At 38.5% G+C, this 18610-nt stretch overlaps 1 protein-coding gene across 5 annotated transcripts in view; it reads left to right on the top strand.

Moving 5' to 3' along the window:
• PTPRK (protein tyrosine phosphatase receptor type K) overlaps positions 1 to 18610 on the top strand; it is a 621814-nt gene that overhangs the window by 126745 nt on the left and 476459 nt on the right. For all 5 annotated transcript variants that reach the window (XM_059712907.1, XM_059712905.1, XM_059712912.1 and 2 more), the window contains exon 2: positions 4612 to 4734. In XM_059712907.1, coding sequence (XP_059568890.1) covers positions 4612 to 4734 — 123 coding nt within the window. The remainder of the gene's footprint in view (positions 1 to 4611; positions 4735 to 18610) is intronic.

Genomic DNA, 18610 nt, shown 5'->3' with positions numbered 1-18610 from the left:
GCGACTAGAAGCGGTTGCTATTTGCACGGCAGCATCCAGTGCTGCCCTGGGAGTGGAGCTGCCTGGTTATACCTCTGAGTTTACTAATTCCATGTTGATATTGAGAGTGAATTGTGGCTCCCTCACTGTAACCAAAGAATGTAGTCACTCCTAGATGTTGGAGATGAATGGGAAATGATGTCCCCACAACTAAGCTTTGTGATATTGTGACATTTACAGATCTTTTTTTGGGGGGAGGGCATCCTTATTGCCTGTAGTCTGTAGAGAGCTGGCAGAACATGTTTGTCCTTTTTTGATTTTACATTCTTAAGATAAGTTGAGTAACAATATATTTTGCTTTTCCTTGTAAGTATCTGGAGTTATCAGAAATGCATGGGAAGGTGGGTTGCATGACTTTTTCAGTGTTAGCGGGTCAGCATTATGAGGAAAAAAAAACAACCTTGTGGTCTAAAATGATTTTAGTTTTGTGTTAGTAGTTGTCAAAGGGTGGATTTAAAAAGATATATTATTTTGAGTATCTGTGAATAGAGCCTCACCACTGTAGGCTTCTTTCCCATCTTTCACTACCTCCCAAGTACTACTTATGTTTTCATCAGAGTTATAAAATAAGTAGGTTTTTTCATCATTCTTGTTACGGAAATAGCATGCAGGTGCTGGATTGATAAAATAGTAGCAGATCCAATTTTGCTTCAATGATACGGGCATTCTTTATGCTCTACCTCATAGCGTTATATTGCATAAGTGGGTCTAATGCATTCATTGTAGGTGCTTATACATTGACTTTTATTTACCCTGAAACCACATATTGATCTCTGATAATGGCAAAATACCAGATGAGATTGTGCCTTTTTCTCCTTTTGGTAAGGCAGTTCTTACGTAAACTGGATTTTGTAACTGGTCAATAATCCATCCTGATAACTTTTCTTTTACATGGATACGATAAATATGCACTTACTGGTTTTGCTGAGGGTGCAGTGATGTGCAACAAATAACAAGGCCTGAATTGCTTGTTGTATATTGACATGCTAGTTGTTATTACTAATCAGAATCCTGATACTTAAAATTAATAGTGGGTACAAAGAACAGCAATTAAGAACATTCATCTTCCAAGTGAGTCGATGTGAGATTCACTTGTAGTTTAAATTTTATATACTACGGGCACTTAAACCATTAAAAATGGTAATAGGTGCCCTAAAGGCATTTGTTTCAAAGCAGTATGTCATTTTGGTACTGTGACGGCAGACGGTGATAACTTCGCTTTAAGGGAAACTGCTATTCATTTATCAATTAAATGTCTATGGAAATGTACGTTTTTGCTGTAGAATGATCATAGCAGGGTATTGTAAGTTAAATCAAAGGACAAGATTTATGTTCTAACCTTTTTAGTTTTATCATGGCCAATGTTAATTAGAAAGGTCTTTTGGTGGTAATAGGACACTGGAGTTTGAACTTTTTAAAGGCATAAATATTTCTTTGATAAAACTGTTTCTCCTTTTGTGCTTTGCTGTCCTTGACAGTGACACTGACATGGCAGTCAACTCTATGCAGAATATAAATGTTGTTCTGGGATTTTGTAGTGCTTGTATTGTATTATCATGCACACATTCTTATGCGTTTCATTCTACTTCATGGTTACATGGCTGACATTTATTTAAAGCATAGCAGAGAATGATTACCTAGTACAAATGAGTATGTTTGTACTGCACTGGTGTCAGTGTTTGACATTAAGAGATAACCCTAAGCCTAAACTCTAAATTTTGGAAATCTTTAAGATTGGTGCCTTGGAATGCTATGGCATTCATATACTAGGATTGTAGCTTTATGATTGGTTTACCGGAATGACCTCATTTAAAAAAAAAACATTAAAGTGTTTTGTTTTGTTTTTTAACAATTGTATTGATTCAGATTCTTTTTAGCAGCCGTATTTTTAAAAAAGTAAACCAAAAGAAATCATACAGTGGTTATATTTTAACATACTTCTGTCAGTTACTTCCATGGATAGTGTCCGTTTTGTAGAAATCACAAATACCTGCCCAGAGTTGTAGGAAATAGGATCGTAGGAAAATAGGATTGGAAGGAATCTCATAAGGTCATCTGACCCAGTCCCTTTCTCAGGTCAGGATCATCTCTGACTAAGCCACCCCAGTCAAATATCTTCCAGCGTGCTCTTGAGAACCTGTTGCAATACTTGACAACCGTCGTAGTTGAAAAGTTCCTCTTAATTTTTCAACCTAAATTTCCTCTGCAGAAGCTTGAGGCCATTGCTCCTAGTTCTGTCCTCCTACAGCCATAGAAAAAGCCCATCTCCCATAATTGCCTGTGACGTATTTAAAGACTTTTATCAAATCTTCCCTCATTCTTCACTTCTCCGAACTAAACCATCCTAGATCTTTCAGCTTTTTCTCGTACATCATGCTTCCCAGGTTTCTAATAATTTTTGTTGCACTCTGTTGGATTATTTCTAGTTTGTTCCCATCTTTTTTAAATGTGTGTCCAAAACTGGACCTCACTAGTGCTAAATAAACATTAAAGGAAATGATTCTTCTGCTCTGAGTCATGTTTTTGTGCGAATGTTTGGATTTGGGGATGAGGAGGAGCAGGAGCTCAATCATACAGGCTGGAATTGATTGAGAAATTGCCACTAAAAATTAGGTTTTTAACTAGTATCATTTTTTTTAAATGTGCTCTTTATAAGATTTTGAATTGTCATTACTCATTAGTAAGTTATTTTGGCTTTCAGCCAAAACAGTTTAATATTCAATTTTAAACTTTATTTCTTTTGTTATGGGCCACCCCCTAACTTTTCCTCCAGCTCTGCTCCTGGGCTAGGTTTGTGTTTGTGAAGGGGATAGTAACCAGCATAGTTTATTGAATCTTCTTCATTTCTATTTGGGAGGTTGTGGCATTTGAAGGGGGAGAACAATCAGGCACAGGATGCTATATAGATTAGAATAAAAGTGACACATTGAGGATAATCTTGAATTTCTTGTACTTGGAAATTTTAAATGAATGGTGCTCAGTATTTTGGCGCCATGCCCTCCTATCCCTGCATGCTGGGATTGCATCCTGGAAGCCTAGCATGACCCCCTCCCAGTCTCATGATATTGGGATTGGGTCCTGGGGCCAGGCTGCAGAGCTCTCCATAGGTCTGGAAATTTGAAAGTACAGGAATAGTGCCACCACCATTTTCCCCAAATTTCTGGATGTGTGGTGAGCCCTGCAGGCTGGATGACCCAGGGCTGTGAGCCAGATGCGACTTGTAGGCTGGGGATTGAGAACCCCTGTTTTTAAACCATAGCATTGAACTCCATCTTTCGGTGTTATAAGATCAGAAGTATGGCCAACCAAAGAATAATACAGGCTCTGCAGCATGTTAGTTTGTTTATTAACCACAAGAATTAGTGATTGTAACTGGAGGAATTGTTAATTGTGTTGCTGTACTAGCTCATAGGCTATTGAGGCAGAAATAGAGTTCACTTCTTATGTGTGCAGTCTGCCTTTATCTTTTAAAAATCAGAAAAATCTCTCCTGATCTTGCCTTTCATTTTTCAAGTGAACCTGTAAATCCCAAGGATTGCTTACTATGAATGAAAATAACAGCTGCTGCAGTTAAGTGTGTGTTACTTGTGGGGTTTTTTAGTGCAAGTTTTGCACTATATTTTTCTTTCCTTCTCTGATTTCTTTTGACCTGGTGTTTGGTCTCTTGTGGCTCCATTCATCTTTCCTCCCATCTTCCTCTGATTCTCTCTTCCTTTCTTTCCACTTTTTTTTCTTGCTCTTCATAAGTGAAGGAAGATAACTGAAAAGTTATTAAACAGGACCATCCCAACATGATGACCTATTTATTTATTTATAATCACACTGCATAGTGTTGTCTTTTATTTCACCACCCTGGCCCTCCCTGCCGTTTTTATTTTTCTTCCCTGTCACAACTCCTGTTACCCTGGTGATTGACACTAGATAAAGATTTTACATCCGTTGTTTATGTGACCCTGAAAAAGAGCTTTCAATTTGTTCTCTATTGTGCTGTATTGGTTTAATAAAGCAATAGCATCAAATTACTCTGCAGTAATCGAAATATTATTTCATGTCTAAGTAATTCTTGTTATATTGTCAGAGCACTCTTTCCTCCCCTTTTTCTTTTCTCTGTAAGCATGTGCTTTGTCATCAAGTTGTATTCACTGCTTGGACTGTGTAGGCTGTCAGTGCATCAGACTTGTTGATTGCACCTTTACTTGTGTTAGCTTTGTTCATTGCTTTCAATTTTTTCCCCTCTTAGTCCGGATAGCATGTCATTTTTTATTATGCAAACATTAAGCCAGGTTCCACTTTGACTTCAGTAGCACAATCTGTGATTTCCTTCTTCAATAGAATATGCTGTTGGGGGAATTTAGTTGTGAGCAGCAGAGAAAATTTTAGAGAATAACATTGATAGATGAGATGCTTCAGATTTTTAGCTCTGCACATAAAAGCTCGTGAACTGTCATAGGTGGTGTGGGCTCTGTGGTAGATGCTCCTAGAAGAAACACCTCTGCTTTGAATTATAAAGGATGTTTGTTTTAATTAAATGAAGATTTTGTAAATGATAAGCACTTGTTAACTTTCTTTTAGGGGGATGCACTTTTGATGATGGTCCTGGTCCCTGTGATTACCATCAAGACTTATATGATGACTTCGATTGGGTGCATGTCAGTGCACAAGAGCCTCACTATTTGCCACCTGAGATGCCTCAAGGTGAGAACAGGGGTTATGGTACATACTAAACAAGGAAAGTTTGTGACCTTTGTTTCCTCCTTTTTTTTCAGTTTTGATATTTCATAGATTCATAGATGTTAGGGTCGGAAGGGACCTCAATAGATCATCGAGTCCGACCCCCTGCATAAGCAGGAAAGAGTGCTGGGTCTAGATGACCCCAGCTAGATACTCATCTAACCTCCTCTTGAAGACCCCCAGGGTAGGGGAGAGCACCACCTCCCTTGGGAGCCCGTTCCAGACCTTGGCCACTCGAACTGTGTTTATTGTATTTCCTTACAAATAGCCTTTGACGTTGACTTGAAATTAGATAGCCTTCTTAAAAAAAACCAAAACAAAATATAAATAGGTAGATCTTTGCACCGTTCATAAGTTTTACTGTATTGGAACTTCCTACTGAGTTTAATGAACATCACCTATCCAGAACCTGGTAGAGCTTCATGGAAGTGGACCCCCTCAGATGTCAATAATTCTGTTTGCTCATTTTCCCCTAATCACATGCACACAAACATAACCAGGTTCTAGTAACTGAATGTTAAGACGCATAATGCAATTGTACCTCTGAAGTGACGTTTGATATTTGGACCAAATCTATAAGATTAATATTAAAGGGGAAAAAAAAGATTAACGAAAGAAACTGGCTGCTTATCATCTGGGGATAATCAGAGAGGCTTTGATTTATGGAAATATTGCCATTGTTAATTACTATTTAGGACAGGTAATGAATAACTGAAGAAGTACAGTCTAGATGACCTTGCCTGCTCACCTCTGATGAACAGCTTAATCGGTGCTTCCCAGACAGCATGATATGCAGAGAGAATGAAAGCATTTGAAATTCAGCTACATTTTCCAATTAATAGGACATTAAGTAATTAATCATGCAGAGGAGGAAAAAAGGTCATGTCTACTTTATTTGTATCTAATATAGTCCCTGTTTAGGATTGTGTGTGGTGGAGGAAGGGTGAGAAGCAGCATAAAAGCAACTCTTTCTCCATTTGTTTCTTCAAGCTCTTATTTATTACTTATATATTCCTATCCTCCCTTCTCTCTAACAAACAGTACTTTTACTCCTGTAACTAGTGATTTAGGTAGGCAGTCACTGTTTCACTCTGTTGTTGTTGATTTATGTATATGGATACATTTTATCAGGCACCATGTCTGTTAAAATAGGATAACTTGTTAAGCCACTTCCATACTTGATTTAACAGGCTGTTTGGAGCAGTGGATTTCTGCATAAAGGAGTGTAGATTTGAGCCCATAAGGATCACATTCATTGCTGATGGTATTCTTATAAAAGAAATCAAGGTAGTGCCTCCCCAAGAAAGGCTGTAGTTAGTTATTCTCAGATTAAGTTGTGATTTTAAACCACAATCAGCCTTATGAAAAGGCATAGAATTATATTTACTCAGTAAGTATCTGTAGAAGTAAAGTATTCTGAGACTTCAGATCCATTTTGTGCAAATGACTGGCTATTTGAATGAGTCTAAATGACAAGATAACTCTTGCTTCTCCCAAAATAACACATCTGTCATCCTTAGACAGTTTTCAATATGAAGCGTCACTCTGCTTCTTGACCTGACACCTGCTTTCTGTTAAGTTCTCTACTGCACTCCTTTTGTGTGGAATATAATTTCTTATCCAGATATGTCATACAGATGCTACAACTGTTTTTTTTTCCACATATTATGGTAAGAACTCAATAACTTAATCAAAAAATCAACTGTTTAACATGGTAGAGGATGTGGGGAATACCACAAAGCAGAACGCTCCTGCCAGTTCATTCCTGAGTCTGAGTTGTGAAGTCCGAACTTTTATATTTTAGATGTTTTAAAATCTTCAGTTGAAGTCTGGGGATTTGGTAACCAGCATAAACTGCTAGTTCTTTAATAAGATTACGCAGTGTGATTAGGACTGTCAGTATTCAAAAGATCCGTTATATATACCCCAACTCTTCTATTCAAGCTACGTCATGTTTAAAGGAGTGTAGGACATTCATTCAGCGTTAAGGAATTTACTACGCAGAAGAAAGTTTTTATGATAGTCTTAAGGTACTTTATGAAACTACTTCTGAGCATGAGTCCCAGTTGTTTCAGTCTGTCTCTACCTTCATTGCTTTGTGGAATGCTGCCTTGTTTTAAAATGAAACAGTTCTTATGTTGATAGGTCCCTGGTTCAGTTTTGGCCCAGATTCCTAATGAATGAAAGGTATGAATGCCTTGATGCATTTTACAATTTGGCCAGTGTAAAATGATTTATTATTTTTTTTAAAACCAATTTTGGATGAATATCTGCATTCAAGTAGCTATCACCAACTTGGAAGTATGAGAGTGTCTTTATCAACTTGGGGTAGAAACAACCCAAAGGTTTCCAGAATCAGAAGTAAGGTGTAGTGAAGCAGGCAGTTTTGTTAGGGAGGGCATGTGGGTGCAGGAACATGGGAGTGTAGCACTAGGCTAATGTCAGATAGTGGAGCAAAGATAAGATATCTTCTTGCTGGCTGAAGCTGCTGTTCAGAGAAGTAGTAGAGAGGTGTTGGTTAGATAGTCCTGTTAAAAACTGCCCTTCTTTCATTGTCCTAGTGTTGGTGTGAAATTCTATATCAACAGTTATGAGAGGAAGTGGTAGGGTGGAGAGCAAGGGAATTAGAAGAGAGGAAAGGAAAAGAGCCATTACAAGTGTAAATGATCACTCCCAGCCTGGGGAGGCATGAGGTTGCTTTGGTGGAGGGACAGCTGTGATGGCCATTATGCAACTCTGACAGTACTGCGGAGAGAGCAAAACAAAAAGTCACTAGATTCCTTGGGCTCCTACATTTTTCCACATGACATTGTTTGACTTCCATAAAGTAAAGAAAAGTAGGTGGAGATGCAAGAGAGACTAGCAGGTAGAGGGTGGAGAAAAATGCAGTGTGGTGTTTGTGTAGAAATCACCATATATTTGCCAGCATTATAGAAGCCCCCTCCTAACAATTGTTGAAACCAGCCTGTGGTGAGCAGCCAGCAACTCCCTGCCCAGCTTCTTAAAGGTCTCTGTAAGTAGCCATTGATCCATCGGAGAGACAATTAATGAGAAAATGGAGAGAGATGCTGCAGGTAAAGTTAAGTTGCTGCTATTTGAAAAATCTTGCTTTAATGTAGTTGTTGACACATGCTGTTGATCTCTTTCTTCAGAAATAAATTCATCCCATTCCTATGTACGTTGAGAGACATGGAGGGAAGAAAGCTATACGTGGTTATGGACTACAGATCAGAAACGTGATAAGTTAGGTCCATGGGTAGGGAAAAGGGATAGGGGATCAGCTGCTGTTTAGATTCTTTTTTCCTCCTCAACTCTTTCTGGCAAATATCAAGCCTGCTGTAGCCATTGGCAAAAGTTTCCTCCATAGTTTCTCTGTAGGTTTGTGGAAGGAATGCTGTTACTTCAGGTGTCTCTGCAAAAACCCACATGCCTGCCCCTGATGCTTGGGCTTTGTTCTTCTCAAAATCTTTTGGTTTGAGAAAATATCTGGGGAAAAATTGCACATGTTTGGTATGGATTTTATCTTTCTAATTTCATCAGAGTAAAACATGGACCTAAGAAAAGACCATAATATTCAACGAGGATTATCTCCTAGCTGGATCTCAATTTCTAACCATGTCAGAATATTTACGAAAAGTATGGGTTAAAAAAACTGTAGTGGGGAAAAGTGTAAGTGTGTGTGTGTCTGAAGTACTCTGTCATTCAAGTGACAGAAGAAATTTTATTCAAACTACTCACATTTTCCAAAAAGTTTTCCATTGAACAGAGATGAACCATGGAAAATTTTAGACCCAAAGGCAAAATAGTTCAGAATGTTATAACAATGTGAAAGCTGGTTATAATGGAAAGGGTTTTGAAACCCTAACTCTGGTAATTGCTACCAGCACATCAGTCCAATAACCTCTTCTAAATGATTAATGCAGCTTCAGACATGTTTTCCTGTACTGGTCTAGATTAAAATTTTGAAATTATGAGTAGGAAGCAAAAAGTTCTGCCATAGGGAAAAACTCCACGTAACATTTTTAGTACATGTAAAGAGAATATTTACTTGCAAATAGTTTTAACTGCATTTTTCATTATAAGGTATCTGGATCTCAGTATCGGAATCAGTGGAAAGGATCCAGTACAATCCATTTCTAGTTACTGAAGCATCTAGTACAGTCCTTTTCCTTTTATTTTGCATTTTTCCCATGTTTTAAGGCCTACCAGCTGCTTAATTGCTGCTGTTATTTTTATAGACAGAGGTACCATCTGACAAAAAGTTCATGTCTACAAAAGCTTATGCCTCTAAACCAGTTTATCTCTTTGAGGTGCTACCCTGCCTTGGCCACCTTCATTCTTTTTATTGACATTCTGGCAAGGAAGGGTTTAAGAACCCTTTGAAAATGCTAGGGTGTGGGGAGTGAGGGGGCAGGGAGGGTGTCATGAGGATGGAGCATACTATCATATTTATTGTGATAGCATTTGAAAATAAAGATGCTTTTCTTAAATCTAATGTATGGGTAATGAAGACAGTTTGGCAGAATGAGATGGGTTCTGGCATTAACAAGGGTGAAAGAGATGAGATATAGAATGGGCAGAGTACATAAAGGACTTTTAAAGCAAAAACAAGATATTCTGTTTCTAGTGGTGAAGGAGGAACGGCTGAAAGGATGTCAAGAAAAGGATGTTTTGGTTGAAATGGCGAGTTATTGATTGTGACTCTTTGGGCATTCAGATGGCTAATGTGTCTATTTTAATGTTAACAACTCTGATATTTCTTTCCTTTATTTTTTTATTTGTCCATTTCCTATTTTTGATATGTATTTTTCTAAACTTTATGTTCTGTTATTCTGTTTAAAGTTGTTCCTTAAGCATCTTTACGTTCTTCACATTTTTTTTGGCTTTTGTTCTGCTGTGTTTTCCCCCCCCCCCCCCCTTTCAAAATACCTGTTTTGCACTCCTTCTCAGTGATGCCTGCAATGTGAAGGAAAAGATGCACCCAGAGTCCTGCCACCACTCTTTCATCTGGGTAGCAATGCCTGGCTGGAAGCAGGAGGTGAGTTCAGGGTGAGAGTCGTAGTTTCAGTGCTGATGAAGGAGGTAAGGGAAAGGGAAAAGAGAATACTGCGCATTTAGCGTCTCGTGTGGATGCACACACTAAGTACTTTGTAGGTTTTGCAGATTACCTCCACAAGAGGAGAAGATACAACATAATGAAATATTAAACCTGTCTTTAAGAGATGTTAGTTAAGAAAATATATGCTAATTTTGTTCTTTTTACTACAAGAGAGCAGAGTTTACAAACTTTATCAGACTCTGAAGCAATCGCATACTGAGTTCTTGCTAATATTTCGCTGTTTAGTGATTTGATTTTGCCTATGTACAAGTAGAAACTTTGTGGACTAGTGAGAGTTTATTTGCTGATCCGAGTAGGTGAGAGATGCCATAGGGGAAAAGGCAGTAGTTTTAATATAGAAGTTTGAGGACACACTGTCCCACTTGGTAAAGTGTAACATAGCATTGTTTTAGCCAGGTGTGTTCAATCTTTTTGCCTAGTGGGCTGGATTGGTTGTGCCTAGTCTGTCTACAGGTCAGATCCATCTGGTGTTCCCTATCCAGTGCCTGGGTGGGAATGATGGGCACCATCTAGCCACATGGAGGAGGGTGTGTAGCAGGCTGGCCTCAATGCCTGCTGTAAGAGAAAGGTTTCCCCAGCTCCATGGAGAGGAAATGGAGTGTGACCAGGCCTTGTAGGAGGAGGGGGTGTGGCCTGGCCCACCGTGGCCCCATGGGGGAAGGGGGTGTAGCTCAGCCCCAATCCAGAAGCAAGGTGGGGGAAGTGGCCTGTACCCACAGGGGGCAGGGTCATAACCCTGACTGGCTGCATGGGGATTGGGGCTTGGGAGTTTGGCAGGGAGGAGGATCGCCATATTTATGTCCACCGCTCACCCACCACCAAATTTTCTCATCTGTGAGGAGCCCTGCAGGCCAGATGTAATGGCCCCAGATGCCACGTTTGGCCCATGGGCTGGAGGTTGAGTATCCCTGGCTTTAGCCACATATTAATTTTTTTAAAAGAAAAAATTCTGTGCGCTGGATGGGTAAGAAAATACAAGCTATGTTCTTCTTTCTTGGAAAGGAGAAGGAAATCTTTTGTGAGTTGCTTTGGTGAATTTTTGATTTTCCTTCTGCTTTCAAATTTCTTTCTCCCTCCCCAGTATAAGGAAAGTAACTCTCAACCAATGTTTTGTCTAATATCCCAATACACATATTTATATATTATATGTACTATGTTGCATGTATGCTGATCATGTTAATATGCTATAGCCTTGAGGCCTAGGGAGGTAATGGAATAACTGTAAATGGGCTGCATTCATTCATTGTTAGCTTCAGGGACTTGATCAGGAAATGGGTTTTGCTGCTCTGTTAAGAAGCCAGGCTTTTTTTATGTTCAAGCAGAAACATTAATGAGTTTTACATCTTTGTATTATTCAGGAGTAGTGTATTTAATATTAAACTGCATTGTTTGTATAAGAAATGAGGAATCTCTACCAAATGCAAATCTCGGCCCTATTAAGAATACTTCTGCTGTATCTGTTATCAGAGTAGCTCAAAGCACCTTGTTAATCCATTTCTTGTATAGTTCCTTATTAATAAATGGCACCCCATAGATAATTTGATGCGTTAAGCATTCGGTTGGGTTGTGAAGAGACAGTATTCTGGAATACAGCACTAGTGTGCAGTGGGAGTGAGAAATGTTCAGAAGGCCTTATAGATCATGGAGTGCGTAACAAAATGGCTTGCTTTATATGAGTTTATCTCAAAAGGTAAATATTGGAGATTTTGTAGTAATTACACACATTCATATCTCAGATCTCGCCCCTTTCAGATGTGTGAAACAACTAGATAATGCTGTCTTTGTAGAAAGTTATAGTAGTAAGGCTAGCAACAACTGCTAGAAGTGCTTGGATATTTCTGTAGTATTGCTGCTGCACTGTGCATCTTACGCAGGGTATCTGCCAAGTAACCCAAATTTCATGAATGTACAATAAAAAGTTGTTCACTTGTTTTTTTGCAGGATCACATTATCTTTTAGCTGTTCAGTACCTTCATGGCTTTGTAGTATGAATGCGTGTGCTTATATGTATTGTACTGGCATTGATTTAATTTTTATAATTCAGTTAACAGCAGAAGCTGTGCAAAATAAAACTTTAAGTAGCCTCTTGCGATTGTTCTCTCCTCTGTTTTCCTTGTGCAGGTAATCTAAGCTCTGTCTTAAAGAAGACTGCTTTGTTTTTTGATTATACAATTAAGGCCAAATATTATGTGCCACTTGGTTATGTGTAAAGAGTTTCAGTGCAGCAGAATCCAGGTAGTTTTCACTCTTGCTGTTCACAGTTCTGTGGGTAGAGCTGGAATTGTTTCTTGGCTCAGTTTGCTTGATGCTGCTTGTGAAAGTTGTGTGTATTATAGGCCATTGGAGCTTCCTTCTTGGGAGCCATACCCCAGAGTAGTAATCTGGAAACCTTTGGAGAAGAATAATAGCAAGCTCTTTCTGACAGCCTTTAAGGCACATCTTCACAATATCAGAGAGAGCTAGGAAGCAATGCCATAAAAAATGCTATATTTACCTGTTTCCACTCATGACATTTATAGATGTGCTCTGGTAGTTGTGGGGGGAGCACTTTAATTAGAGAGGCTCTGAGAACCACTTTAATTAAAGCGCCCGAAGCATCATGTGTATCAGTGTATGGGCACCCTCAGTGTGCACCACAAAGTAAAAAATAGTCAGTACCCCTGTTTGCGGTATGCCTAATGTGCCACTCTTGAGTTCATCCTCTGGCATAGCCATGAGCAGTGCTGGTGGCAAGCCAAATAATGGCTATATGACATTTTTCTGGCATGGAGTATGGGAGTAGGTGGGGTTAGACTTACAGAATTGTGTTCTCTTATGCTGTCTTGCATTGTGTAGATAAATACCCAAGTTTCCCAAGTCAAATATGAAGATTAGGAGTATATATGGGAAAATGGTGTGGGTGTTGATGTGTGTATATTATGGAATATATATATTATTCAAAACAAATAGGTTGGGAGCAAGCATGAGAACATGCGTGCGTGTGTGTAAAATTACTTCATTTACCTGAAGCTAAGATGATCTCGAATAATTTGATTCTATATATGGGCAATTTATAAACCTGTTATCATTTTTCATGTATAGAATGGCGTTATTGGGGAGTCATCTTAAATATGTCCCCAGGTTGGAGCCAATGCCGCAGCAGCTACCTGCCACCTTTGTACTCAAATTCAAGACAAGGAACATTTTTCTGCATGTTGAATTGGAGGAGTGAGGCTTGACTTGGATTTAAATAAATATGGTATATATAAAATTACATACAAGAGAAATAGGGCGAAAGCAGGTGTGTGTGCATGTGTGTTTGTGTGTGTTTATGTATGTGCATATATATACATACATGAAGACAAAATACCTGTAGAGGGTTACAATAGAAAAAGGGAAAATTAATACAGGAAACACATTGGGTGGGGGGGATGCTCAATTTAATACAGAAAAAAACACGGAGTAAAATCGGGAATAGAAGGAAGTTTTATCAAAAACAAACAAGATGTGACATTTTTAGAGGTGCACCAATACTTTGGTCCGATATCAGATTAGTACCAATATAAAGAAAATTGGCTGCATTGGAAATCGGCTCAATGCAGCTGATAATTTAGTGTGCAGCTACAGCACAGCACTCGGGCGGTGAGGAGCACAGCTCGGCAGTGTGGGGAGATGCATGTAGCTGGTATGTCCATCGTGGTAGAAGGCCTATTGCCACCTTCTTTTTCTACCCTTTATCTGACCTTTGGAAAGAGGTTTGGCAACTGTTTTGACAAACTAAAGAGAATTTTATCCTCATATGCTAACAAACTTAGACTTGTTGGTTATTTTGCAAGCTGGAATCTAGAATCATTTTTCTAGATTCTTTAACTGTGCACCAAGTTAAAGTAGATCGTTACTGATGAGTATTCTGTTTTTACAGTGTATGGTCATAATTGCTGTAAAATGCATCAGGGTGTATATGTTACAGGGTGGTGATATAGGCCCTTGGATACTATTACAATAGAGTTAAGAATTGGGCCCATCTCTTCTGGTTGCTATATAAATGAATAGTAATATGCAGGGTATAATTTAAAGAGCTTTTTATCCATTTTAATGTAATATCAAAAGCAGGACTTAAAGATAATAGTAAGAGAGGTAAGAATGTGAAGCAATAGAAAAATATTCTTTCTTCTTTTTATTCTCATAATATTCTTCTTGTTTGTTAGTACAGTAGTTTAAATTTAACCATCTGCTTAAATATGATTTTTTTCAAGGTATCCCGTTTTTGCTGTTTAGTGTATAATTTATATTTGCTTGTTATACTTTTCCTGCTTGTCGGTGCTGATACAGCATCCATTAATGGTTTCTAACTGTAAATAAAATTACTATAATAAAGTGATATGATTGTGCAGAACTTGTTTTGATTAAACTGATGGCATTTAAAAATATTTCTTTTCTTTGGACTAGTGAAGCAATTATATTTTGAGAATGATCATACTTGTGTATGTTCATCCATTACTTGTATATTAAAATTTCTGTTGTTAAGCCATTTGTGGCTAGTTGGCTAGTTGAGTATAGTCAGATCAGGGATGCTTATTTAATTTTTTTGTTTACCTCCCCCTTCTGAGCTTTTCGTTCCTCTTCATCACCTTAAGCATAGATAGCATCTGGCAAAGTGAGATGTTGCTCATGAAAACTTATACATCTCTAAATTAATCACTCTCTAAGGTGCAACTCTTCTGCCTGATTTCAGACTATCATGACTAACTACCTCCCTCTGCTCTTGGTACATAGAGATTGAGAAAGCGTCTCCCTCTTACTGGTGTCCACACTGATCTCTGTTGCAAACCTGCTGGTGTTGGGGCTTTATTTGCATGGCAGCATGATAATGTGGTGGTGTAGGCACAGAATGCATGTTGACTTGGTTTTAAGGGTATTGTGACTCTAAAACCTACTTGAAATGTTGGTTCTGAGTGATTCAGCCAAGACTCATCTGAGCAGGCATGCTGCTGTCTCTCAAACAGCAGAACCCAGTAGCCAGCCCTCCAGTGACCTGGCAGAACAACTTCTTTTTTCTCTTTTAGGTTTGGTTAGATAGTATGCTCAGAACTGAAATCAGTCAGAAATGTGAGCCAATGGGAAAAGCCAGAGACTTCTTCTGTAATACAATACAGTTTTGATTCAAATCCATCCACCCTTGGACAGAAATAATGTTCTTTAGAATTTTTTTTAGTTACTTAAGCAAATGCTTAATCATGATTTAAGTCAGTAAGCATGAAACTTTGAATTAAAGCAGATTTTAATTTATTTTATGCTAATTGTCTAAAGATTCCATTGGTTATTAATCCTTAGTGCATGAGGAGTTGCAACTGAATACTGCTTGTGGTACTACTTCTTGCTAACCAGACTGATATAGTGTGTATATGTATGTTTGAACAATTATACAGTTTAACATTCATTTAATCAGATACTTTTATATTTTATTATGTTAGAAAATAGGAAACGATATTTTTAGTTAGTTGATTAAGGTTTTTTTTTTCTCATTATCTGTGTCAAACTACTTTTAATGGATATTTGAATTCAGTTGAAATGCAGAAAAGCAGTGTTTTATTTTTCCTGTATTTGTTAAATATGCTGTGTAGATAAGAACGGTTATCAAAAAAATTTTTGCCGTTTAAAAATAAATAAGGGAAATGAAAGAAGTATTTGTTGTATATTTCTGGTCATCCTGTCCTTCAGGATTTTAAAGCTAATAGATATTGGTTTCTCTCATCTAACATGGTTGAGAATCACTGCTATAGTGCCTGGTGAAATGTAAGTATTAAATGCAATTAAAAAAAAAACCAAAGAAAGCGCAAGGACCTGGATACCTTTTGCTCCTTATTTTTGTATGCTTCTAGTCTGGATGCTTCTATTACAAGATTTACTGGAAAGAGAGTACTACTTGTACTATTTCAGAGGAAAAGCATTTGATAATTATGATCTGTAGTGAACCTATAAACATAGGATTGTTAAGTTAGTTATAAACCAGTTGTTAGTGTTGTTCTTTTACTATTCTTTGAGGAATGGCTTCTGAAGAGTATTTGAGTGGATATTAGTGCTGCAGACTCCAAGTTGGATCAAACAGCTGTTAAATCCCTTGAGGGAGAAAACCTACCTAAATTGTTCAAAATGATCAGCTGTGCTATACTGTTTTGGACAAAGAAAATGGACAATAAGAACCAAATGTTTTTATCACTTCCCTAACTTGCTGGATTTTGGTTACTTGCTCATGACTAAATGATCAACAGACCTACTGCTTTCAAAGGACAAGACTATCCTGTCTGTTAATTTATCCCCTCTAGCACATTGTCTGCTAAACTAACCCCTCTTGCTGTTTAACTCCTAATCTCTTTTGAGTGGTTGTTTTGGGATAAAATTGTACAAGCAGCCTCTGTGGTAGAATTATGGTTGCAAGCCAGTGGTGAATCTCACATGCATACAGAATTAAGCTTGCTTTACATGGTTTTAAAAAGAGTTTCATTACAATGACTTGCAGTCAGCTCTTTGTTGGGAGGATTGTGGGTGAGATGCTTACCCAGGCCTCATTCTAACTGACAGAGCCAGCTGCTTTTTAATGAGAAAGGATCCAATCCTTCACGTAAATCAGAAGATAAAGTTTTGTTGGACATCTGCGATGAGAGAATTAGAAAAGCATATCCATAAACAGCTATCTGTTATATGTAGCAAGAAATGCATAATGTGGGATTTCAGTCACACAGAGACAGAGAGATCTTTCTTGATTTAGAAAGAAGCTTGACACCCCATACCCATAGAATATAATACACACATACATACATGTATATACACATATATCATACACACACATGACAGGACAAACTATATATTTCTGCAGAAATTAGATCATTATCACTTGCACTTAGGTAATCATCAGTTTTTAATTTAGTGATCAACTTATCTTTCTTCATTAAAATGAAGCCAAATGCAGAATTACCCCTAACTGGATGCAGTACTTTTTTGATTTAGAAAGCAGCTCGAGACCTTTAATATATAATATTATGTATATTGTATAGTATCCTAACCAGCAGGGAAAAGTGCTGTTTGACACCTCGGGATCAGAGTTGTTGAGTATAAATGTACAGACATTCATTTTAGTGAGAGAAACTGTCCTCACCAGGGGGGTATAAACCTGGAAGCGGTTTCTTCTGGAGGTGGTATATTTTCTCTGGGAGAAATTGAATGCTTGTATTGTTTTTAGTTTTTACCAGGAGAGGGCAATTTTCTTGGTAGAAATTAGGGTGGTGTGAAGCTTCAGTAGCCGATTCAATTTGGAGGAGATTCGGCCTGATTCAGTGGCCAAATGTCTGAATCTGAATTGAATTGGGAGACCAGTTAAAAGGTCTAAATCAAATCGGAAGCCTCTGAATCAATTTGGAAAAGATTCGGCACTGCTTCAGAGATTTGGACATAGACTAAACAGGCAGCAGTCCTCACCACACTGGACACAGCTGCCTCCAGCTTGTAAGTCTGTTGTGGTGGGTGAAGCGGGGAGGAAAGGGGTGTAGGGGAGGGAGGGATTGGGGCTGGGGGACACTGCCCAGCTTGGGCAAGGAGGGGCATGAGACTTGTTTAGCCTATGGCCAAACCTCCAAAGTGGTGCTGAATCTTTGGAGCAGATTCTACCGAATCAAGTTGGGATAGTGATGCAAATCTCTGAATCGAATCACTTAACCAACCCCCCCCCCCCCCCAAATTGGCCAAATCTGAAGTGAATACTTGCTGCTTTTCAGAGGCCTAGTAGAAATGTATTTCTTGCATGTGACCTTTGCCATGGAAAGGAGTGGCTCTGAAATGTGCATGAGGGAGGAAGTCGGTCATGATGGATAACTGAGAAAACATGAGGTTTAAATTCATTGCTATGGCTAACAATGCATGTTCTTGTGGGTATAACTCATGAGTAAGGAAGTGTTGTTAGTTCTGTATATAGAATTAGTGACATCAGTACAGAGATATAATGTTCAGCTCTGGTGTTCATGTTACAAAAAAAAATGATGACACATTGGGAAGGTGCAGAAAAAATGGTTAAAGTTCTGAAAAACATTTATTATAGTGAGACTGCTGGACTGTACTGCATACAGTGTGCACCTTTTTCTCCCAAAAATCAGCTGCTGGAGCTTGGTGTGTACATTTTAAGTGAGGAAATACAGTAATAGCTGCATCTTCAGTTCAAAATAGAGGAACTGGGAAAGAGGAATTAATGTTGCATGTGCTGCAAAAGGAGCAACATAGTGAACACATGAGGCTCCCAAGCTGCTGACTTTGTGGACACCTTCTCCCTGGCAGAGGTTCATGCTGCAGAAGCTGTATTTCTAAAGTAGAGCTGAGCCCTGAGTGATAGGGCAGAGGATCCCACTAAATCTGGTGGGTGTGCCCTTAGCTGACTACTGCTGGCTGCCCACCCAGGTCACCTTGAAAAGAGAAGAAGGGTTGACATTTGGATTTAGCCAGCAGCCCCAGCAGTGCTCTGAAGCTAGGGATTTAACATAGCAGCCACAGTGTTTTGCCCCCTCTGGATTGCAGCAGCCTGTTGACATATTTTTGCCTTCTTTCTGCCTTTCAGAAACTAGGTGTATATTTTATTTTGAAGCATGTCATATGCATGAAAATACAGTATTCAGTTTATTTAAAAGAAGACTTAGGTGATTTAGCCATGGTCTACAAGTATTTTCATGTTAAATAAGATTGAATGGTGGATTGCTG

The sequence above is a fragment of the Alligator mississippiensis genome, chromosome 1 (genome assembly GCF_030867095.1).
Source record: "Alligator mississippiensis isolate rAllMis1 chromosome 1, rAllMis1, whole genome shotgun sequence".
NCBI lineage: Eukaryota > Metazoa > Chordata > Crocodylia > Alligatoridae > Alligator > Alligator mississippiensis.
The sequence above is the reverse complement of the archived record's forward strand: the minus strand, read 5'-3'. Positions and strand labels throughout refer to the sequence as shown.